Genomic DNA, 25,813 nt, shown 5'->3' with positions numbered 1-25,813 from the left:
ACTTGATGGAGTGGCTGCAAATCTTGACAGCTCGACCAGAGTTGGTATATCTGATATAACCTCATCAGATAAACAGACAGTGTCACACATCTCCATTAACAGTCTTCTGGGGAAAGTACCCTTTAATACAGCTCTGCACTTGTGTAGCTGATGAGTTTGAATGAGCTCAAACTCAATGAGCATTTATTTTCTCTCTAATTTATTTGCTGTTGCATTTCATTTCCAGGCCAATTCACCCTCATAATCAGATGGCAATTAGTGAAGCATGAATCACACAGAGCAGCTCAGCTTATCTCAGCCCCCTTTCATGACACCTGCACGCTCACAACAACACGGTTTTGGAGAAGCATTCTTTTATTCCAAATAAAATCTTATTTAGTTCATTTTAAACAGCATTTCTAATTCCATCAGAACTCTGCAAAATGTAATAAAACTTGTTTCGTTGCATCATGTTTTAAAGAGGACTTCAAATATTTTTTTTTTCTCGCCTGCAGGGCTCTTTACAGCATTGCAGTTTTCTGATACATGATTACATATCAACACGTGGGCCAACTCCTTCCAACAACAACTTTGGTTTTTGGTAAGAGAAAAAAAAAATCTCACTATGAACATTTAAGAATCTTTAATTCACACTAGTAATAAAATTGCATTACATTTCATAAAATAAATGTTCCAGTTTATATATACAGAGAAAACAGACTGTACATACCCTCTAGTGAACCATTTCTTAAAGAAAAAGAAAACAAACCTGAAACAAATTTCACAAAACATACAAGCAATACAGTGCTCAGCTAAGCAGGCACAACTGTACATCAAAATTTGTAACTGCTCAGTGTTGAGGGGGGGATGTGGGAGGGGCAAAAAGTTTAACATTTACAATAGAGTCCTTAGGGACTGATAAAGGGGTCTTAAAAAGTATTGCAGGCAAGCAGACAGACGCTTGTCTTTTTTCCAAGTGCAGCGGAACATCCATCTCGTGTGTAACGTGTGGAGCCGGCTGTTGCTGCCGTCGGGGTCCAACTATTGGACCTGTGTCTCAAAGCTCCCATTCAGCTGACCTTCCTCATAGTCCATTTGACACAAAATCATGTTGTTTTTTAGGAAAAACTTGTCCCCGACGCAAAACCTGTTGGCACACAAAAACAAAAGGCGAAAAAAAAAAAAACATTGTCAAAAACAAAACGAAAACAAAAAGATGATTAATGCTGGCATCACGACAAAGTGGTGTGTGTTTGTTGACTGGTTGACTCTGCTCTGGCAGTGAAAACGCTGCGTTTAGGATCAGCAGGTACTGATGATTCTGTTTGATCGCACCCATTTGGCTCGAGACATTTTACCTCATGCGCCGAGACCGCGGCTCGCCAGATTCAGAGTCTGTTTTGATGGCCATCGTAAAATGTGTGGTTTCAAATAAAAGTAGATTAAAACCCTAAACAGTTTCGAATCAAACAGACACAGGCGCTGGCACCCAATGAAAAGCAGGTCAGCTCTCCTTGGCCTGGCAAAAGCGGCGGTGGCGCCGCAAGAGTTTCCAAGGAAACTCTGCCACGGGGTTAGCTTTTCACACACCAGTTTAGTTCCGGTGCTCGAAAACATTTTTCCTCCAAAGTCTCACAGTCAGTTGGAGAGGGAAAAATAACTCATAGCAGCCTGCCCCACTGATGTTCTTCTGTGTGCTGCTGTTTGTTTGTGTGACACAGTGGACACAGCTCCATAATGTGACTGAAGGGGAGTGAAGATAAGAATACAGCTGAAAATGGCTTGGCTTTAGTAATGTGCCAGGCTGGTAACACAGTAAATAAAGCTGGTAACGGTCACAGCCGTGGCAATACTGTGCCAGATGAGACCTGGCTTTGTGTCTGCCAGCTGAGAAAAGAGACTGCAGTCATAATTCCCTTACAGCAGGTGTTCACTATGGTAACTGAATCTGGTCTGCAGAAGGTTAATGGGCTTGTGCTGTGTGGAGGAACAGGGTCACAGCACCCCTGACAAGCATGCAAAGGACGTTCTGCTTTCAGAGAGGTGCCATTACTGACAGTATATTAATGGGAAAAAGCAATATTTGGCTATGTCATATTCTGTGTACATCATACCATACAGTAGGCTTTGTGCTTGCTCCAATTCTATAATAGTTCCTATCCCTTAGGAAAACGCCATTTCACACCTGTGTCTATTCTCTTTTGTGCAACAGCACAAATCTGGAGGACGTCTTTTTTTTTTTTTTTTTTTGTGGCTCCTTTGCCTCCTCGGACAAATGAGAACAAAAGCTAATTTTACATCCCATTGGCTTAAAAGATTTACAGATCTAGCCACAAACAAGGACAAAGTGCTGGCAGCGTGACATAATAGAAAATAATTAGCAGGGCATTACAAATGCAATGCAACCTTGATTCTTGCAACACAAGCCAACCACAATTTACTCCCCCCACCACCAATTATAAACTGTGGTCTGCAATAATGGAATGAAATATAAAATTTCTTTTCCACCTGAGATTATTTTTTAAGAGCCTCGAATATTTAAGCCACTGGCCATTTTAACGCCCTATTTTTTTGTGTGTGTGTGTGTGTGTGTGTGTGTTTTTCTTAAATATGCAATGTTGTTGTGCAGTTATGACCCCCATTCTTACCTCTGGTTACAAAGCTGACAGGCAAAACAGTCCAAATGGTAAACATTATCTCTGGCTCTCATCACCATTTCAAAGGCTGGGATCAGTTTACTGCAGGCTGCACAGTTCCCCGTTGTACCAAAGAGCCTGAAAGACAGAGCGCACAGACAGAGATTAACCCACCTTCTCTTTACCTAGATGCAGTAAAGAGAGCAAACAAACACGTAGCAAAATGACAGCAAGAAATGTAAAAGAAAGAAGTTCAATAAAAACAGGGGCTTTCACAGGAAAAAGGGAGTGAAAATCGAATTGAAGGCAAAAATCTTTCTTGGCATCCAGTTGGTATATTTGTTAATGAGAGTTACAAACATAGATCTTAATTCTTGGCTAATGATCTAATTATAATGATCACATGGTTTTAATCTCCTTCTTCAAAGAATTTCCCTCTCGCACACTGCAAAAGCAACGAAAACAGGTCTGAGGCAAACCATTTGAACTGCTGAAAGTTTTCTTCTTTCAAAACAAAACTACCTAATGAGTCTGTCTTCAACCAAATCCAGCTGGATTTTTTTTGCACATGAGGCTACACTCTATAATGTAGTCATAAGTTCAAAAAGATTTCTGTTACAAGGATTCAGGCTCAAACCCTCGCTCTCTCGCTTTTCTCTGTCTTCCTCTTTCATTCAGAGAAGAACCTGAGACAGTGATGGTAGATGCAACCTTGAGGAGTTAACTAAATGTTTTACAGTGAACAGACTCACTGCTCAAACCTCACTGCGGCTTGTTTGGGCTTATTAGATAGGAGCCAAATGATAAAGGTCACAAACACAGCAAGGAGGCACTGGTGTAGATCTCCTCAAAGCCAAAAAAAAAAAAAAAAAGGAACCTCAAATGCTTTCCCCAGTCAGATTTACATTTTCATTTTCCAAGCGCCTGCCCCTATGTTTAATTTGGAGATTCTGAAGCACAGATAGATTTATATATTCTGCAGCAGGAAAAGGACCGCTTCACAGCTTTGCAAGAGGGGATAAGGCAACAGCAGATTGTCATTCCAACAGTATGTTAAACACTTTTCCCCCCCAAACTTGTAGAGCTCAGACAGAGGAGTCCCCATGTTGATATTCTGCCTCGTTTATGCGAGTCCCATTCAGTTGCTTTCACCTTGTTAAAGAAAATGTCTATCCAGCAGCTCTGCTTCTAATTAGGGGCCACTGCCCCAGAGGAGCAGGAAAGACAGAAACAGAGGGAGAAAGGTTGTTATGTTCCATGAGAGGGATTCACAGGGTGTTAAACTGAAACATTGTTACAACTGGTTACTGTTTCAGTAACAAAAAGGAAAAAAAAATACTGAATGTTCTCATACAGTAGACATCTGCCACCCACGGGGTGCTCTGTAACTCAAAGAATGTTTTTCCCCCCCCCCTCTTTAGAGAGACACAAAGACTTATCCAAACAGCTTTAAAAAATTGCAATCTCACACATTCAGTATTGATCTGAAAACAGAGCAAATACCAGTGCTACAGAACCTGACCTTGTTATCACACTATTCCAGCATTCATATTACAAGACATGAGTGAGTTTGTGTGGACAAAGCACAAGTATTGGCAACCGTGAACTGTTGAGTTTCCAGCTTATAAATGAACCCCTTTTCTCTCTCTCTTTTTTTTTTTTTAACCTGGATGGAAAAAAAGAGAAAACTCCAGAGCACCCAGAGTCATCATGACATTCAGAGACTCTTCCATGTAGTGAGCAGGTCATAGTGATGTCCTTTCTCTCCCTCAGGGAACCTAAGCTATAAAAGAGCCTAGAGAACCCTTGGTCATGTACAGCAATTGACATGCACACACCTATAGCAGCCAGAAGGATTATTCTAACCCATCTCCATTACACCCTGCTGGGCTGCAGACATGGTGCTCAGTTGATACATACAGGTTGTGAAAACGCCTGGTGGGGAAGCCCAGCTTGCTCCTGACACCAAGTTCCGCCTTCAGTCAGAGCAGCGTGTCACATCTGTGGCTACTTTTTACTTTGCGGCTACATCTATACTCTCCACAAACCAGTAATTCAAATAGTGTGGGTATAACCTCTTTTCCACTCTATTATGAGGGTTATTTGAGCTCGTCGTTGGATACGAAACATTTACAACATAAAGCCTGCAGAACCTGGTAAACACCCACGTCTTTCAAACTCCACAGTGAGAAAGTATTCTGCTAATGGCACCAAAAAGGGGTTAGAGGCCTTCAGTATGGGAGGACGGTAACGGCTCTCATAACCGGTCTGTCTTAAGCGTCTTAATAGTCTTTCGTGCTAACCTGATTTCCTTATCAGCTTTGTGATTTGAAATCGCAGGCAGATATTTGGCACAGAGAAGTTGGAGTGCAAAAAAGTGCTCTCGGTAATCGCTGTGTCCCACTCATACTGTTCTTCAGCCAACAGCTGACGTGTCTGGGTTATAATGTGGCATCAACATATGGCTTAATTGAGCCCCTTGTGCTAAAAGGAGATTACAGGCTGAGTGAACTGTTCAGCACACATTATACTCTTTTCTTCCTGCTCCTATGAAACTAAAAGGCAGTCAGAGAGAAACACCATTGTAGCAGAGCATCCTAAGTAATGAGTTTCATACTAAAATGCAATGTTAGCCAACAGATCCCAACATATTAGCACAAAAATGAAGACGCAAGCTATTCAGAGTCACCTTTAACTTGTACTTAAGTATAGATTGTGTGTGATCAAGGACTCTGCAATTATACACAACATGTGTACTACAACATATATAAAACTGCATTAATTTTAACCGTCATTTTTTATAAACTTGACATGCTTCACCGCACCCAAACAGTGCATTCCACGAACATAAGCTGTAAATGGGTTTTGTTCATTAATTCATTTCATTTAAAGTAGATTTTCTTTTTGTTTGAATAGACTATTTTTGGAGGAATTCGAATGCATTGTTCTGACACATGTCCCGTATTGTAGGAGTGCAGTGGCTCATGCACTTCAATTTCCCTGGCCATTTGGATTAAATAAATCAATATTCTCTGAAGAAAAGTGTAAAAAAAAAAAAAGAAAGAAAGAAAGAAAAAAAAATCAACATCAACACCATTTTTTCAGCATTTATGACTGGCAAATTTCTCCAGCTTATAATGCACCAAGGCCTGTGTGCTTTGCTGATCAATCATCGGTATTGTAGCAGGGTTTGTAGCAAGAAGCCCTCTTTTAAAATTGAACAATTCTGTGGTTCATATAAATGGATTAAAGGGTTAGAAGTGCTGATTTGGATTGCTCACCACAGCCTGTGACGCATTCTCATATGGATTTCTAAATGGCATAATGCAGTATAAGTAAAAGCAAGCTGGATGTGCTTATTAGATGAGTGTTGTGTTTTTGCAAACTTAAAAATGTTTTTACTGGCAGTAGCGGCAGAACTCAAACTGAAGTGGTAATGCTTTTAGGTATAAATACAAGTTACGTTTTGATAAAGATGTGCTAGCATCCTGCTAAATTTGCTATTGTCGATGTTTTGCAGTTATTACTGTTAAGTCTTAATCTTTGTGGAAAAGATCAACAATGAACATTAACCTTAGCTCTTAAATAAACTGGCCGAATCTTATCGTAACCACCTCGTAGTACCGCATCAACCAAGTAGAGCACTTTGCTTTCAGACTGATGGCTTGCTTTTGTTTCTTAAGTAGAATAGGAGGCAGAGCCTTCAGCTTACAGTTAGGTCTGGGTCAGGTGACCCTAAATCCTCCCTTAATTATGCTGCAATAGGCCGAGGCTGATATGGGCTTCCCATAATGCACTGAGTTTCTTCTTCACTCACTGTGCACTTGTACACACAGTGTGTTTTTTGCCCCGTCTTTTGTCCCAACCGGTCGCAGCAGATGGTCGCCCCTCCCTGAGCCTGGTTCTGCTGGACGTTTCTTCCTGTTAAAAAGGAGCTTTTCCTTTCCACTTTCGGGGGTTGTTTGACTGATGAGGTTTTCTTTGTATTATTGTAGGGTCTTTACCTTACAACAAAAAGTGCCTTGAGGAGACTGTTGTTGTGCTTGTCACACTTGCATCAAGTGGTGGCTTGTGTGTGCTACTCTAACACAGCTGGAGTTCACAGGTCATTGGAGAAGTTGGTGATCAATGCAAATTCGTATAATGGCCTTGCCACCCCATAGTTTTGCAATATGGGGTGGCAAGGTAAGAAAATGTTAACGACATTGTTGTACCACTGTTGTCGTTCCATATTCTACGACATGTCTTCAACGCACACTGTGATGTTTTTAATGTGTTTTTTGCAGACTGAGATTAAACATTTTATAATTAAATATTTCAGACTGCTAAATCTAAGGGTGGCAATGCCGGGGGTGTGAGAATGTTACTATAATGGCCATGAAAGAAAGACTCTCTATGCCAAACGTACATTTTTACTTTAGACACTGATCACCAGTCTTGGTAAGTATTAGGATCAAGACAGCTTAAAAAACCTTAATATATCTGCAGTATAATATGCAGCAAACTGTATTATCAATAAAGTAATTTTGTGGTTCATCTAATGACCATAATTGACACCTTTCAGATACACAGTGATGAGTGACACCTTAAATTGCATCTGTAGATGAATAGATATGTGTGTCTCTGCTTAACAATGCTGAAATTACTCTTATCTCACCATCTCAAGATTATAGGCTTTGTTTGGATCACTTGCCGTCATTATTATGGCTTAGGTCTAATTATATGCATGCTGACTTTGGGTTTTTAAACAATTTAGTTGCATTTTAGGTTCTTAACTTTATAGAATTTGTATACTTGCCTTATCCCTGCTTTCTACCATCTTCAGTGCAGGGGAATGAAGCCTATTCTCGACTCCTTAAAAGAGCTCCTATTTAGTAGCTAAAAATGTAACTTTGTGTGCTGGTGTGGGATGTTGCGAGCAAAGTTGGACGGCAGGAACATAAAGGAGCTCTCCTTCCTCTGTTATTGAGTTATTACAATGGGTCTTTAGAGAAAAGAGGGCCTTCTTTAGTTCTTTCAACTCGCTGCTTTGCTAACTTCAAACCCTTAAAGCTCCTACAGTGCATCATCTGCCTCTCTGAATTGCTTCTCTCAGATTGGGCTGTGGCTCTTGAAGTTTTCTACCTGTTCTCTGAGCTCTTTGAGACTTCCCTGCCTGCATAGGGTTTGTCAGATTTCATAAAAGGGAAAACTGTTAATGCATGCGTCGCGTGTTCTGACCTTCCTCAACAGTTGTGTCTTTTTTGAAAGTGTAAACCTCTGTACAGATCTATCTCGCCTGAAAAAGAAGAGCGACTGTTTCACTTCCTCAAGGAGTAAGAAGAAGACTGATCTGAAAAACAGTCACATCCATGTGGAGCCATCCTCTATCACATTGCTATTCAGCTGGTTTTAGGATAACTTATAATGTCCATTATCTTGAAAACGTTTTCCTCTTACAGTTAATTACACCACATTTTGATAAGTGGCTTACTATTATGTCCACTCTAATATATGAAACAGAATATTGAATTATTTCTAGCTTCATGTCCTGATGATCGTATCATCACTATATATACGAGGGGTTAAAGGTTTTACGACTTCACCAAAAGACTGACAATAAAGAAAATGCTTAATAAAGCTGCTATTCTTACAAGGAAGTCGCTTACAAAAAGAAAGATGCAGGGAACTGACATCAGGTGGATTAAAACTAAACTTTTTGATGGTGCATGGTTTTGAAGGGCACGGGAGGACACTGGCTGAGGTGTGCATTTTGTGTGTTTGTGTGTGTGTGTGTGCGCGCGCGCGCTGGAGTGTAATATTCAGTAAAGTGTGGGTGCATTCAATAAGTTGCTAATGCCACTGAAGGACAATCACAGATGGAGCTCCTATAATAATTAATGTGAGCATGGCAGGGTTCCAAACCCTGGGAAATAACCAAAGTGTGTTTGATCCACTGCTTGTATTTAATGAAGTGCGGGAGGCTAATTCAGTGTACAGATTTAACTTCATTACTGCAGGTGAGCAGAGTCTTACTACAGAGAAAAGAAGGAATGAAAAGGAAACCGGCGCTGCATGGAGACTGCATCACCTACTTTCAAATACTCTGGTCTCTCAAACTGCCTCTTTCCTATATACGCAAGGCAAGGGTTTTAATTTGTTCCATAATAGAATTCATCTCGAGCATCTCAGCCATTAAGTGTTCTGCATTTGTCGCAGGCTGAAGAGCAGGCGAGTGGGATGGATTTCATTAGACAATCTGGGGCAGCAGAGGAGCACAGGAAGCTCTCTACAGCTCCGTCCTTTTTATTCTTATTTTAGTATTCCTAACTCTTGATTCCATATGTCATTCTCTTCATTTCATCCCTTCTGTGAACTCTACATCTTAGTGGCCTAATGTGCGAGAAAGCTTTTCCTTCTCCCTTTACAGTGCCAGTAGGCACTTATGGCTTCAGGGTTGAGGTTGCTGTCCTTTCAGCTGATGTATTTTACCAAGTGAAACTCTGAGCTTCATCATTTTTGCCTTCTCTCGGTCATTTGCCCATTTATTATTACCTCATCTGCACCATCTGCCCCTTTTGGGGGAAACATCAGGTCTTAGTCAACCTCTCACTGCATCTTAAAAGCATTAACTGTGGGTGGGGACTGATGGATGGTAATGGCCTATCTCAACGTAACATCCCTAAGCACCTCGCAAGTGGGCTGTAGGCTTCTTCCAGGTCGAAGGAAGAGCTGAAATAAAAGTGAAATGTCATTAAAAGGCATCAGTGAGGTAGAGGAAAGCCAGGTTGATTAACCCTTTAGAGCCGATCGGAGCGGGAACGCTCTGTTATGCGTAACTATTTTTAAATCCCGGTAGCACTGCAACCACGTAAGCTAGCGCAAAAATTTTTTTTGCATATGAAACCGGAGGAGTTGTACTTACATATTGTGCCATCAGCTTGTCCTAGGTCACGGTTTCCTTCCACATAAAGCTTTGCAAAAACTGCATAAAAAGCGCTTGCAGGAACAAAAACATAATATTCCAGAAACACGCTTTGCCGGTCCGATCAGCTGTTCAAAACACTTCCTACGTTGGAATAGACGTCAGCGCGAACTTTTGCATTTCCGCCATTACCTGGCCGAAACCGGAAGTGACGTCATTTTCGCGGAAATGTAGTCTTTTTTGCGATCAGGGCCTCAGGGCCTATACTGCTCTTTTTAAAAGTTATCTTTGACTTTATGACTTTCTGTGTCGTTTCTGGGATGCTTAGGACTCATATTGCACTGCTGGAAATAGTTTATTTTGATGCATATGCTGCTTTTTTGCAAATTTGCAGTATAATATTTATTTTCGTTTTTCCTGCAGTGTATAAAAATTGGTGTATTTCAAAAATAAAACTATGAAGACACTCAAAATAAATTTCCTGTGGTGGGAAACTATTTTGTGCAACTTTTTTGTATTTACAGTTTTGAGGGATAAGCCTCTTAAATTTCTCTAACTACAAATATATGTTAAAAAATCAAAAACGATTTTCAATTTTTTTGTAGTTTATTGCACTTTTTTGCAATTTATGTAATTACTATGCACTTAATGAATACATATTATTAAAATCTGGGCTATAATGGTTGTATTGATGTATAGCAACTTGAAATGCTCCCAAAAATGGCTCCACAGCATGTAAAAATATAATATAAGCTCTGGCGGACTTGGTTCTATGGTAGGTCTTAAAGGGTTAAAGCTCTCTGTGCTGAATTTTAGTGGCTATTTAAGTGATGCTGCTCTTTTTTAATTTACCATCTTAAATTGGAATAAACTAATCAAAACTTAAATGGGTAGCAGTAAGAGATAAAAGTGAACACGCTGTGAGACAAGGAGGCAGAAGGAAAATGGAGAAAGGGGAAGGGGGGAGGACGGTGCAGGGCAGGGTGTTTCGGGAGGAGGGGCCTAAGGCACCGGCATCTTTAAGTCGGCCCCAGGGGGATTCCCCCTCAAATAAATGGTAGGGAATGTGACCTAACGCCCAGGAAATGGTCATGTTTAATTTAACAAGCAGATGGCAGGGGTATCAGAAAGAAGGGGTGGGGGGGGCAGCACTAGTGAAGCAACAAGCCTGCCTGGAGGTTTCTCACAGCCTACAGTGCTGATACAACCAAAAACATGTCGTCATGACAGAACTCTAGTTCATTGTTCATGTAAAGAAGAAATATATATATGGTTGTGTGTCCACGTGGTTTATCGTAGATGTTGGAACTGTGATTTGTGTTTGTGGACAAATTTTTTTTAAATAAAAAAGAGGAAGAAGGAAAAATGGTGTTCCAAAAATTGCCCGTATTTTTCTCCTTATGCAAAACAAATTAGCCTTCACCTATATACATTCTGTAAAAGAATAAGGCGTTAACCTTATCTGATGGAAATTGATTTTAAAAGTGTTCGCGACTCATACTGACAAAGCACAACAAACCCTACCGGGAGGGTTATATGCGAAACTGAAAAGAGAGGAGGGAACAAAAAAACAACAACTCTGCGATCCTTTTAAGTAACACAATTTTTGGAACGACATCGCTTTTGTGCTTGTTGTGAGGGGAGAAAGGTGATTGTGTGTCTTTCTTGCCTCAGGTAGTCCCTGCGACAGAGGATGAGGTTGGCTTTCGTATAGAGGGTGGAGCCCACCTCCCCCAGGCGGCAGTCGCAGCAGGCACATTTGAGACAGTCCTCATGCCAGTATTTGTCCAGGGCCTTGAGCAGGTAGCGGTCTTTAATCTTGCGATTGCAGCCAGCACACCCCTTCTGTTTCCCTTTGGGCTGGACGGAGAGCATCGGCACACCTGTAGTGATAAGGAGACAAACAGCCACGCGTGATTTACGGCCGGGGAACACGAGTGACTTTTCATGTTCTCTTTTTGATAAGCTGGCTGCTTCTCGAGGCGTCTAAGCCTGGCCTCGCACACGGCCACAGCACACTGCCTACCTGCTTCATATGCATTAAAGAAAACATTCTTCCATGTAGATAGGCACACAGGTCACATTGGACAACAAAGCCTCGACTTACTTGTTCCACTAAGAACATGCTGTAATACAAAAGTTACATGATCACTGGCAGCAGGCTTCAGAGGACGGAGCACGTCTCAGGTAGTTCTCAGAGTTATTTTGCTTACCGAGGTATTTACAACAAGCTGCGTAGTATGTTAGTGACCTATCATTTCATCAAAGCCCATTTCACTCAACTGTCCACAGCTGTAAAAGCTCCTTGTGGGCTTTGTTTGGTATAGATTAACATTAACCTTTTAAAAAGCCTCTGACCACAAAAACGTTGCTACCAGACCCCAGTGAGATATGTTATGGCCTAAGTGCCTTTTAGCACACGCGGGGACACACACACAGACACGGACTCATATACACACGTGTGTGCGCACACAAATTGCCAACACACACAGTGCTCCCTGCTCAGAGCATTACAGCCTTTCCTCCTTTTACACTTATCTGTACTCATGTGTCTGCAATGAGCGAGCCTAAGTTACCAAACTCGCAAATTGCCCTGCTGTCACGCAGGTCCCCTTTAAGTGCGCCTTTTAGCCTCCTAAAGGACAAATAAAGTCCATTTAATAACTGCACTAAACACTAATAGTCTATGTGTGGTTGACATTTGTGTTTGGACTAAAAGCCCCCCTCAGGCCACTGCTGGTACAGAGGCAGGGGTGTGCAGCTCCCCTCTGTAGCACTAACAGGTCTGCCACAGCTGAAAGCACAAGACAACAGCTCTTAAGACACTCTCTCACACACTGAGCTATTGATCCATCTAAAAGAACACACAGTGGACGCCACTTGCCACTCTACTTTCAAAACACATTTCTCTCCCTCTCTCTCTCGAAAAAAAAAAAAAAAAAGACTGGACAGTCTGCAACATGGGGGGTCAGGCCAACATTTTGTATGTGTGGGCATCTGTAAAGGGCCCCATTTTAAAGACGGGTTATACAGTTTTATATGAAATGTCACTGTTGCACTTTAAAGTTGTGCATGCGGTCCAAACACACACACACGCAGGCGTTTCTCAGGAATGAAAGTATGCAAACATGTGACATATTGTGTAGTTGTGTTATGTTACGTGTGAATAAGGTCATCCTGTAGTTGGATCCGTTTTAACTTCTGCAGTTTACTGAGCGATACACACAACTTCAGCTGGTAACAAGGGACTGCTTCGCTCCGCGCTGTTTTTCTCAGCTCAATCTGTCAAGTTCGCTCTCCTTCACAGAAATCTTACACCGCTTTTCAGCAGAACTTCTTTGGAACAGAAAATCATTATCATTCTCCCTGCCTTTTTTCTCCTTCTTTCACATGCTCTCACACGCAAGCAAGTGGACCCACAAAGTACCTCATTGGATCCAGATTTGCGCTGCAATTTTTTAAGGGCCATCCGCACATCAATAATGCTATGACTGTAATACAAATAGCACCCCCCCCCCCCCTTTCTTTTTTTTAAGGAGGTGAAGGGAATTGCAGGGCTTGTTAGTCAAATTTATGACTTTGGTTTATATGTCAGTAAGTGCTGTGGTGGTGTTGAGCCGTCTTATTTCTTTATCAAAAGTAGAAAGGAGAGGCTAATTGGTCCAGTGCTGGTGATGTGAGCCATCAATTAGTGTTCTGCCTGCCCTCCAGCTCCCTCGTCTCCCTCCTTCCCAAAACAGACCCCTTGAAGCTGCCGCATTAGGATCACAAACCCTGCTATAAATACCAATGTTCAGTGTAAATGAAGCTAAAAAGCTTCAAATTCAAGCCACACTGGATAAGGGCGGACTCTTCTACCTGTATTTCATGGCTTGTTAGGGGAGCTCTCTGCAGGTATGCCAACAGTGCTCGCCTGACAGGCTTCTACAGAACTAAAAACAGTCTTAATGAGGAGAGAGAAAATGCCTGTGTGTGTGTGTGTGTGTGTTTCAGAGGTTGTGCAAAGAAAAATATAGAAGTTGCTGCATTTCCCTCAGGGATTTCAAAAATCTTTAATTTGCCTTTTATGACACCTAATTAGTTATTCTACTCAAAATCTTTGCTTTAAATAAGAGAACTAATTATACAAAAAGGTCGTTCCTCCACCTCCGGAGGGCTACTCGTAATTGGTCGAGACCACCACCACTCGCAACACTTCCCTTAAACATATCGCGTGTGTTTTACATCACATTTGAAAAGGCCAAAGCTTAACCCATCATGGAGTTACTGTGTGCTGCTCAACACTTTTTTCTTTTTTTTTCTTTTTTTAAATAAAACGCTTCTCGGCATCATTAAGGTGACAACACAGACTGTTTCTTCATGTCACTGAGGTTTCTCTGTTTCTTTATGCAGATGTCCCGGTCCTTAGGCCTAACTAAGAAAGACACCTCAGCAGAGGAGCACCAAATGTCTGCCAAGAAACCAATATGCCTCTTCCTTGCAGCAACACTGGGGAGGGGGAAAGAAAAAAAACCCCCAAAAACACAAGTTTGATGTCTTCTACCAAAGCAGCCTCTGGAAAACTGCTTTAATAGTAGTGTAGCAAGCAGTAGCTAAAACCTACTAAACAAAGAGCGGTGACAGAAAAAAAATGATTGTGTAAAGTAAATGTCTTTTCAATTCCCCTAATGCCATGAGACATTTTCTTGCACCTGTCACCACTCCCGGCGCTCTGTGAAACGGTGGAGTAGAACAGACCCTCCAAAGCTTGCCACCTCCCAGAAAGAAAAGCTGCATTATGAAAGGAAGCAGCAGACTAGGAGGCAGCCTCCACTTAATCCAATCCATTTAACAGATACAAGTGCCACTGACCTTCCAGTGTCATTTGATGTTACCAAAAGCATGCCTCTCCACATCACGATTCATTCTCCAACAAGGGATGCATTTTACCCCTCAAAGTGGAGAGACAGCACTTGGCCTGCCAAATATCCTTCCTGAGGAGAAATTTAATTTGCCATTAGCACTGTGTGAAAATGCCTGTCATCTCCCTCTTTTTCCTCCCCTTTAAAGATTGTATCTTTCAGGAATATGTACAGTTAGTTTTACTCAAGCCAAGCAGTCTGTCAAAGCATGTATTTCCCATTATAGATAGCATCCGATTTCTGTTACCCCATTTACACTTCCATCTGTAGAGCTATCAACAAAATCACATCAGTCCACTAACCTTTCTGATATATTTAAGGTTTTAAAAGAAAACACGCTGGATGGAGCACTCAAGGAAATACAGGGGAGGAAAATGGAAAAATACAATTATCACACAGACATGGGAAAACCCTACAATTTGCCCCAAACTCCCTTTCCCCTCCCCATCATTACCATTAAAGTGTTGGTTGCTATTTTAAAACAAGTGAGCAGGTGCTTGAATGGTATTCCGCATACACTAATTTATACGAATCCCGGAGCCACCATCAGCTCTGCTGTGTCATTTCATGCAGACTAAAAGGAAGACTGGTTAGTCTTGTATCAGCTTCTGTGGGCGTAAAGGTGTGGGAATGATAATATTAGTCTGAATAATCACCTGCTAAAATCAGCACTGTTTCTTCTTATATTAAATTTACAATGAAAGAAAAAGAAAACTTGACAGTAAATGTTTATTCACTAAAGAACTAAACTGATTTCATATCAGAAATAGCTTTAAAACAATATAATTTTAATGTTGATTAGCCAGTTGTCTCATTTGATAGGGAAACGAACTCACAAATTCACCCCTTCACTAGTCAACTGCTGTACATGCACACACACCCACACCCACACACTCCCAGTGGAACAGCTGCTCTCACAGGCACTCAACCTTTAATGGCAGAAAGGACAGTTACATCTGCTTCTCTGTTTGTTAAATGTCTTTTGATCAATTAAAAGCTCTGACGCCATGGTGCGATGCAGACTTTGCTGGTTCACGGGGAGGTAAAGGATCTTGATGAGACTCGCTCAGCCTTCCTGACACATGGGGAGGGAGGTGGTCTTTCAAGGAAGTGGAAGCTGGCCCTGGGTGGGCCTCTTCTTGGGGGCCCCTATAATTCCAACTCCCAGCTGCACTAAATAAGAACGCGTTAGCCACCGGCGTGGTGAATACACAGAGCGCGATGCTCGGGGAAATTAGATACTGTATTAGCAAATGATTGCATTTATCTGGAACAAGCGCATGTGTCATTATCCCCACCACCACCACCCTCTCCTTTATTCAAACCACTCCTGCACAAGACATCGGGCCGGATATTAACAGAGTCTTTAAACTGCTGCATGAAGTTACAAACGATGCTGAGCTCAAATAACTCGAAAAAGTGAAGAATAGTAGAAAAAAATCCAAACTTACTGTGCTGATTTTGGTCTAGTTCTTTATCCAAGTGTTTTGTGCTTCAGCCATGTTGTGGCCTTGGCATTGGAAAATAAAATTTGTCCCTGGGCCAAGGTGTCTGCCACTGAGGTTAATAGGCATCTCATGCAGATGTCTTGCTATTGTGCGCATAAATCAGCCCCTTTTCATTCAGCTTCCATCATTGCTGTAATTGAGTCCGTAGACGTGTTTTTATATCTCCGAGACAAAATACAAGACATCTGGTAATAATATCAGCTGGAATAGACATGTCAGTCGAAAGCAGAGTGATGAGCGCATTCTGAATGATAAACAAAATAAAGAACCCTGAATCATGTGCCTATCGTTAGCTGGCACATATGCAAGGAGCAAAAGAAGAGATATGCATGAACACGTGCATATGCTCTCTCGAATTAGGCCCAAGTCAATATTACATTTCATACTGGCTGTGTTTTTTTGTTTTTCCCCCCTCTCATAATTTGCTCTAAGAGCTTACTATGTTACCGTGCGGCATGCTACTTTTCCAGATGGTTGTGTATGAATGCTAGGGTCTGTGAGGTGATTTCTGGGACTGTATGCATGCTATGATTATGACATAATTAACACCCACAGTAAGTGGGAGAGAGCAGACAGGGCTGGTGCAGTTGAGGAGGGGACTGTTCATTAACAAGATGCACTCTCTCAAACTTTGCAGCTTGCTGTGGCTAATAAGCCCCGCTGAAACGGAGCCCAGCCGTCCCTTGCATTGACCCTGGCACTGCCCAGGATAAGGGAGGGTTTTGTCTCCTGGAATAATTGCTCTTTTCACATGTTACAAGTGTCCTGACCCCCACGGTCGGCAGCCACTTTCCCTACCATAATTACTCCTGATCCGCTCCAAATGAGTCAGGCACATTAGGGCTGCAATAACACTGGCCCAGCTTCAAGCGCGGCATGGGGAGTCTCAGCAGAGCAGCCTGGAACAGGGCTGCCTTTTCTCCCAGCCTACGGTCATTTCCATCACGTCAGAGGTGCATTTCTTACACTTGAAGTCAGCACGAAGGCCCTAGGCCCTTTTTCTAAAGGCTTACAGAAGGTATTGTTAGCTCCTGGTGCTCACTACTCACTGTGGTTTGGCTGCACACTCCATCCCAATTAACGGAAAACTTCATTAGGGTGCTTTTTTTCCACACTTTTCAGCCTCCTATTATTTTTAATTTATTCACATGGGGTTAATTAAAAGAAATGTATCACAGAGATATGCAACAGCTTTCTAATTAAATTCATTGCTGCTTTTTTTTTTTTTCAAGACATGAAACTGGCAGAGTTTCCAAATTATTACAGAAGGCGACTTGTTCCAACACTTGGTTGCTCAGTAGTAGGTTGAGATTAGAGCTCTGCAAGGTAAGCTGTCAACAGCAGAAAGAGAGTGAGGGGGAAAGAATGAGGAAAAAGAAAATGAGAGTGGGGGATTAAGATGAATGAGGAGGAGGAGAAGAGACGCAAAAAACAGCCATGGTTTGATCGTGCAGTTTTACTCCAAATAAACCCCAAGAGAGGTCTTAAAGAAGGAAGACTGTCAGTGTTGACAGATCAAGGAGACCATTTGATATTTCATCCAGCCAATCACATGTGGGCTCACTATTGAGCTTTGTCTGCCGTTGGTCTAAGGTGTTTAGTTCTTGAAACCTGCCATTTTGCAGCTTTTCATTTAAGTGCAAGCTGTCAATAATCGAGAAGGTGAATGCATCTTCATCTCAGTTGAGTACAGTAGGCACAAGATCAACTGACATTTCCCCCAGAGTCTCCATTTGAGATTGAATAAAGTTTTTTAAAAAAAATCTATATATTGTCAAACTAGATACTTTTAAACCTTTATAGAAGAGGCAATCTTATCTGCCACTTTCTGATTCCTGTCAAGAAAAAAAGAAAGAAAGAAATCAAACCATTAGACCCGTCACAGCCACTTTCCGCCATCCGGAACAGAATGCACAAACACTTTTCAGTCCACATTAAAAATGCATTTGGAGATGGAAAAATGGAGCCCTCTAAAGTTTGTGTCACTCATGAGGTCAGGAAGTGATGTACGAAATCCTTCCCACTCCCCAGCAATTACTGCACACTTATTATTTCAAAGGATATGCCAGGAGACAGGTGTGCCATTCAGGGTCCTCGGTGTGTTGAAAATGGAAGGGAAGACGGAACACCATACTGTGGTGCACTATGTGAGGTTCTTTAATCTTGAATAATGCAAATTCCCCACAGGGGGCAGTTATTTGGCAGCACAGGCCTCTAATGTCATTCAAGCACCTACTCCCACACCTGATGGGGTAAATAATGAGGGAGGTTGGGTGCACAATTAGAGAAAGAGGTCTTCATGAAGAAGCTGTCTCGCAAAGTCAGGCCTGTCCCAAAACTCTCAAAAGGGAAACGCCATAGAGGATATTTGATGTTTCATTATGAAAATGGTCTTAATGAATACGTTTGAATACTATTTTATTACCCCGTAATATAAAAGAGCTATGCCATTCCCTCTAGGAGTAATTCCTGTTGCTGGCTAAAATCAAATGGCTGGTCAAATGAAATGTAATAAAATGAAATGAAAGGTAATGTGATTGAAACGGGGGCCAAAAGTGTCTGAGGAACAGGTTTAACTTTAACTTCATTGGGAAAACACACACACACACACACACACACACACACACACACACACACACACACACACATGGCATTATTTGATCAGAAGCTGTATTTGCAAATACTCAGATAGTCAATATCAAAAGCCTAATCTAACTCTAAGGGGCAACAAAAAGGCTGTCTTAATCACGGGCTTTAATTAGCTATTTAAGATTTTATTACCTAAAGGTCAACCAATGAGGGGTTAGCTCTCAGCAAGTTGGCTCTTATTTAAGTGAAGGCACCCAGGCTCTTCTATTTACCAACAAGATAATTGCAAGATCTTAATAAAGTGTGACGGCTCCACCCTCCTTTCTTTTGGATTCCTCTATTTCATGCTATAAATCAGCTTTTAATTTTGATGTTTTGGGCATAAATAAAAAAGAAACGCAAGCATCAGTTTAAGTATTTCAATACGTGTCATTTTAAGCTGTGTAAAACATTAGAACAAAAAGGTTTATGGCAAATTTATGACAAAATTAAGTTGCCCTAAAAGAATCAAACTAATTTTTCAGAAACATTGAATCTGCTTAAATCTGTTTTCAGAAGTTGAGAGTGGAGTGAAGTTAGTCTGAAAGTTTAAAAGCCCCGCTAGCAGCCCCTAGAGGCTGCGCTGCTCCTTACACTTACAGGAACAAAGTCTCTTTCACTGACCAGTGAACACTTACACCCTAAGAAACAAATCCGCACAGGCAGGGCCAGAGACAGATGAAAATGTACAACAATCAGGGTTTCTGCAAACGGAAATATGACAACGGCAAAAACTATAGAGCGAGCATGCGATGAAAGGCAGCATAGGCTAATAACGCATTGTTGATTTCCAAGCACCTATTGGCCAATTTTGATGACTTTTAGTGAGGGCAGTGGCAAAGGTTTATCTCATCTGAGATCCGGTTTCCTGAATTTGTATGACTGGATTTGTGCTCATAGATACTGCGATGAAGGATTGAAAGATCAAAACAAACGGAGAGATTTCGCAGGTCTTTCCTCCCCACTGCTGTCAGACTCCATAATAAAGACTTTAACTGATCAAGCACACACATCCATACATATGCAATAATACTAAGTGCAATAATCCTTTCTGTCATCGTTGTATTTTTACTCAGTTGTATATAGTATTTGTATTTGTATTCTATTTTTATCTTATTGTATATTTATTTTATTTTATTCTACTGTATATAGTATTTTATTTTATTCTATTCTGTACAGTTGTGTACTGTATTTATTCTTATTGTATTCTAATTTTTGCCTCATAACTTTTGCACTGTCCACTTCCTGCTGTGACAAAACAAATTTCCCACGTGTGGGACTAATAAAGGTTATCTTATCTTATCTTATCTTACACAAAAAAAACATATACGCAATTAGGATTTCTTTGTTAGCTTTGCACAAAGCATTAATAGCTATGAAAGTAAAAAGGAGGAGTAAGTAGTAATCAATATGTCATACTGATATAGTCAGTAGATTCTTTAAAATCTCCGAATAGGGTTTTGCGATTAAAAAAAAACACATGTATGCATACTTTTAAAAAATGTGCATCAAGGGATTAAATCAGGAGGGTTTAAATAAAATGTAGGTTAGTTTGATTTGTGACACAAGAAGGCGTTAAGAGGCTGATAGGATTCGAGAGTCGGGTCAAACATGATTCAGGACGCACCATCGTAATCAAACAAACATAAACATCCATTTATATTTCAGGTATTTCAGGTTTAAAATCTTTCCAAATGTCATTTAACCCCCCCCCCCCCATTGTAGCAAAGCTGCTGAAGAACGATAGTTGGTGGCTTTGTAGTTTTGACATCTGCTCATCTCAAGAACTTTGTTGCATGTCATTCGTCTCTCCCATGTTTCTTGTCTTCCTTTTCTAAGCCTATGATGACAGAATAGAGGAGAAATGATTTTTTTTCTCTCAGCGAGCAAAGAGTGAGCTTTAGTGAGTGCGGAACGACACACAAGCAGCAGCCGTGAGCATGCAACCGGTAAACAGGTGAATAAATAACTTCATGTTAAAAAACAAAACAACAGCAGGAAAAAAATAACTGATGAGATGTTGCAGGAAGTGTGTACATGTATGTTTGCAGAGGCATCAGTGTATCGGTTTTCTCCTCCCCCCCCACCCCCCTTGCCACGTAAACATGAGCGCAGTCAATAACTGCTGGAGGGAGTCGGCTTCACGGTGACAGGTAGCAGTGAGACTTGCTTTCAACAGGTTCAAACAGATGAAGCAGTATCGTATATACAGTGTATACGCATGTATTGTGTTAGTTATTCAATCAGTGCTGACACCAGTAAAGCGGCTCATCTAATATTTTTAGATGTATTCTTCTGCATTTGCCTCTGAACTTGCACTAAGACACAAGGTTTCCCCCAGTGTCTGTGACTCATCTCAGCTTGTTAGAATATATGCAGATTTGGGAAAATGCTGCATTGGTCCTGCTCATTTTATACTGGCTGAATCTCACCAGTCTCGCAATATTCCTGCTGATGCTGAAAACATCGTTTTTGAAGTGAATAAAAACAAGCCAAAAACAAAAAAGGGGGTCAGACTTGGGACAACACAACAGGGATGGTCTGTTCTCTGTGATGCATGTGGTGGCAGCAGATCTTGTTGTGAGAATTTGTATGATAACATAGCTAGCATGTGGCCTCTGGCAATAATAAAAGGGATGCTCTTACAGCTCAAGAGTGCATAATTGAGTTTGTGTGCCACACTGATGAGTGCAGCAATTTACATCGGAGGCAGGTGGGCGTGCTCGCTAACACGCGTCTCTTAAGTCTCAGTTCAGTCTCTTTGAATTCCACTTAGATCATGGAAAGTGATACAAATCTCCCGCACTCGTAAAATATGAAACGATCAGGACTGATAGGGATCTAGAGGTTTTAGTGGTGACAGACGAAATTGTCTCTTGTGAGGCTTCTGCATTTGTAAGATCAGGCTCAGATTAGATGGAATTAAACACTCGCAGATGAAAATTGTATTAATGCGATTTTGTGTGCATTTTTTTTTCTTCTGAGCTCAGCTAAAATGAATAAAGTGAAATGATTTACATGGACAGCCAAAACAGTGAGGGTGTAAGACTGTTGCTTGTCAGTGCAGGGTATATTGTGCTATTTACGCACATGTATTTTTTTTTGGTACCATTTTGTTACATATTTATAAAAAAATACATTTAAAAAAGCACTAGGTTACACTTTGTAAATGTTTCAAATACTCAACTGCCTCCTGACAAACTGTGTGTAAGAGGAGAAAAAGTTCAATACAGGCAACGCAGGTGCCTATAATAAAGCTTAATAAAAAAAACCGTACTGACTTAAGAAATATCAAACGCAGCAATGTGTTTGTAATATTGTTCAAGCCCTAGAGCACCAAAACCAGATGTAATTTCAATATTTGAAATGGGCAAGTTTAATTTTGAAGTAAGACCAAACCAATAAGCTGAGAAAATAGCAAATACGAGAGAGCAAATTGCATTCCTTTGTAAACGTGAAAAGACTTAAGGAACATATAAAAGTAATCTCCAACTGGAAATTAGAAATCAACCCTCAGAAAGCAAATAACAGAAAAGAAATATTACTGTCCACTTTCTAAATCAATATAACATCGCTACAAGACAGTATTACCATGGTAACACTGGTAAAGAATGAAGCAATTCTTATTATTTCAAAATAAAAATCGGAGCCCGAAGCCCAAGTTTTATTACAGCAGCTGACAGAAAGATCGCCAGTCTGTATTCATCTGGAGCACTGCTTTTCAATCACATGCTTTATGAATGTACACATTTTTAGTGGACAGGTTGATAACAGGATCTTAAATTAACAAGCACAGGTAACTGGAAACTTGTAAGTAGCTGGAGGTTTTTTTTTTCTCCTGTTTTCTCCCCCCCGCCCTTTGGTTCAGGTCTGTAAAGAGTATACTGTAGTTATGGTAATGTTCAGCAGGAAGATGCCTTCAGCGTGGACCCACTTTCTTCTCCTGCAGTGTACGAAGAAAGAGAGAAAACGGCTGAGTTGCTTTTTCCACCCCTCTCAAATTATACGCAAATTGGAACCTCATATCGCAGAGTAAAATAAAATGTTGACAGTGAATATTTTGGTACATGTTGCTATTCATTGCCCACTATAACCTGCATATTAGGTCACTTCACAGAGCAGTGCCTGTGTTCCTACTGCAGTCGTCCTCTGTGCTCCCAGACTCAGGGCTCTGCCAGATAATATACATACAAGGATAATGACCTAATCATCTGAGAGTAAGAAGCTAAGTTTACACACAGTATCCACAGGTATCTGCATCCAACATGAAACCATTCAGGACGAGGATTTCAATGACAGCTGACAGGGGTGCGTCACAAATTTTTATTTTACATTTTCGACTCGAGACAAACTTGCGCAGTGGGAAGAGAACTGGTATCAGTCACAAAGGCTCCTTTCTGGTAATTGCTTTTGCAGCACAAATTGTTGCAGACTTTTCTAAGAGGAGTCAGAGTTCAAAAACGGTCTGCCAAACAAGCAGCATCATTACTTTGTTGCCAACTTGGATCGCTGGCTTTGAACACGAGAACAGACACACTGATGATCTGTTTTATAGCCCGCGCAAGGACTGAAATATGAACACTTAGGCGACTCGCACACGGGCATAGTAGTACATCAATCAAGGAAACAAAAAACAAATAAACTAACAAAAAAAAAAAAAACAGCAACGCAGAGTAAGCACACATAAACACATGTGTGGCCACCCAGACCGACACCTCCACTGCCACATACGCGTGCATCTGTTTGCGCAGGCACTAAGTGGATACATTAGACGTGAAGGTTGAATTGACAAGCCTATAACTTTGGAGCCAATAAACGCTAAGAGGCATCATAGAGAAAGAGACCAGATCCGAGCCGCTCTGCTGACAACCTGGCCAAAATGCTGGAGCTGCTGGTTGGACCCAGCAAATAAAGGGTGAAGCTTTTAGGCAATGAGCAGCAGGTGATCTCAGCTTTTCTGCAAGTCCTAATGCTCCTAAAAGCCTCTCTCCCTGGTTCTGTAATTGGGCATCAGTAGTTAATGTAGTATTGACTGCATTACATGCTCCTGTGCATCCTTTCCCACTAATGCCATTTGCATCACCTTGTACATTTACCATATTGCTTAGCCAATAACTGTTAAAAGCAATCTGAATCATGAATCATATAGGGAACTTTTAGCAAGACAGACATCCAAAGGAGACAATTTACAGTTGAGTTAATTTGAGTACATTAGCAGCACAACATAGATTCAGCCAGACAGACCAATTTATGTCTCTACCGCAGTCCTTTTATTGGTTTTTGGATGTGTAAGTGAAAGGATGCTCCTCTAAGATGAATGAAAGATCCATTTTCAAACATAAATAATGGGTTACAGATGCATCCATTACTTTTGGAGGAGGAGGAGTCCTGCATAAACTGGAGTGTACAAGAGAAATATCCCGTACTTTGAGAAATAACATGCACACACACGCACACACGGGGAAAAAAAAGAAGTGTTTTATGGTCGTGGTGGCTGTCAGCGTGCATGCCAGCAGGTGGTCTGTATTGTCAGCAAATCGACCTCAAAATACTCTTAAAGAAGTGACAGAATAAAGACATGCAACACACACCTACTTGGTTTTTAGTTCATCTCAATCAGGTTGTGCAAATGTGTTCAGAGCATATGCACTAAACAGAGCCGAATGTGACGGATGCACTGCACACATCTCAACATCGGCTTAATCCAAAATGGGACGTCATTAGAGGCGAATTTGATTTAAATTAAAATTAATTAGATTGCCTCGCCCATTAACCTAAATACATTGAAATAGATAAGTAATGCAAGTAGGCCTATTTGGATGGAAAGTGAGCGAACGCTGCACAGGCGCTATCCATAATTTGCAATCAAGTTAAAAGCACTCTGCTGTCATCTCCCATCCCGTGGTGATGTCAAAGGCTGCCTCGCCAACTTCACAGACGCAAAAAGCACTTAGGAGGAGGAAAGAAAAGAGGAGCCACATGCACTGCAGTCTGTGTGGAGTATCATCAAACTGTGGCTCACACGAAGAAAGACAAAAAAGAAAACAAAAAAGAAAGGCAAAAAAAAGCTACAAACAAATCCCGTTTATAATAAACTCTCCCTAACTGAACTGCAGTTTGGCATTTGTAGGGTTTTTTGTGGAAGAGCGCATCAACTTCGTGGTACAGAAAGCACATACGATATTGTTAGTTAACAAAAAAGGAGGGGAGGGGAAGAGAAAAAATCGCCCGGACCCCATCGTGACTGAATGGGGTTGAGAAAGCCAGCGTTAAGCGGAGGCTGCCGGTGCACAAGGTCCGGGGAAAAAACACTCAGTGTGTAAAATGTCACTAGTTTGCCGCGTTACTCCCTAGGTTATAGCATCCTACGGTGGTAGACGTTACTCACCCTCTTCCTTGTCCAACACCATCGTCCTGAGGAACGAGGAGTCCTTCCTCGGGCGATCCGTCCTCGGCTCCAGCAGGCTGCACCGCTCGGTGTGCTCACAGCTTCTCCTGGAAATGGCTTTGAAACGCGCGGTTGACTAGACTACGCCTCGATAAACCGAAACCCTGGAAAGATGAATTGCCGTCTGCGCGTTTTCTCCCTCCTATCAATAATAATTCACACACGGAATACGGCGATAAACACGACGAGAAACCCCTATCCGGACTGAAGTGCAGCGCAAACAAATAGCGATCAAACAGCGTCGGTTGCTCTTGATAAATTCCATGCGAATAGAATAAAAAAAGAAAAAAGAGGAGGGGGGCAAAAACAATGAAAAGCGATACAAATCTAGTGTCGCCTATCTGTAACTGTGCACACACGGTCGGATCAGACGCTCAGACTGAACGGCTGAGCTCTCCTCGCTTCTTAATATTCTCTCTTTCCCGTTCTCATTTGCTCCGAAACGGCAACTATATTCAAACAAATCCAATTGCAAATCTGACAACTGCTAAAAGCAAACTCGCGCCGCCTCTCTCCCAGTTTATGTGCCGCGCTCGCCTCTGCTGCTACTGAATAAATGCGCGCAGTTTCCAGAGACCCTCGGATTCCCCTGTTAATTAAATCAATTCATTATGCTCAGATCTGATTAGCAGCCCTTCCCCCCTCTTTGAATCAATTATTCAATACACAAACATAATTGCTTGTGCCAGAGGTGTCTAAGTATTAGCTTATTTAACTCCAAGGACACTAATTACCCCTAGGGCAAGGGAACTTTTCTCATTAATTCTGACAAAACACAAAAGCACAGCTAAGGGAAAGTGTGTGTATGT

The 25,813-nt window shown here is 41.4% G+C and overlaps 1 protein-coding gene across 1 annotated transcript; it reads right to left on the bottom strand.

Moving 5' to 3' along the window:
* Window positions 1-607: 607 nt before the first annotated feature.
* On the bottom strand, window positions 608-25,781 carry lmo1 (LIM domain only 1). Its single transcript, XM_086287975.1, has 4 exons — window positions 24,945-25,781; window positions 11,189-11,402; window positions 2,628-2,753; window positions 608-1,126 (listed from the first exon to the last, which is right to left on the bottom strand). The coding sequence occupies exons 1-4, from the start codon at window positions 24,964-24,966 to the stop codon at window positions 1,021-1,023; spliced, it is 468 nt and encodes a 155-aa protein (XP_086144101.1). The 5' UTR covers window positions 24,967-25,781; the 3' UTR covers window positions 608-1,020.
* Window positions 25,782-25,813: the final 32 nt, after the last annotated feature.

This window comes from Aulonocara sp. 'chitande type north' Nkhata Bay, linkage group LG1, assembly GCF_057382095.1.
Source record: "Aulonocara sp. 'chitande type north' Nkhata Bay isolate Kocher_YH1m ecotype deep benthic linkage group LG1, A_spYH_male_GT1.1, whole genome shotgun sequence".
NCBI classification, from domain to species: Eukaryota; Metazoa; Chordata; class Actinopteri; order Cichliformes; family Cichlidae; genus Aulonocara; species Aulonocara sp. 'chitande type north' Nkhata Bay.
The sequence above is the reverse complement of the archived record's forward strand: the minus strand, read 5'-3'. Positions and strand labels throughout refer to the sequence as shown.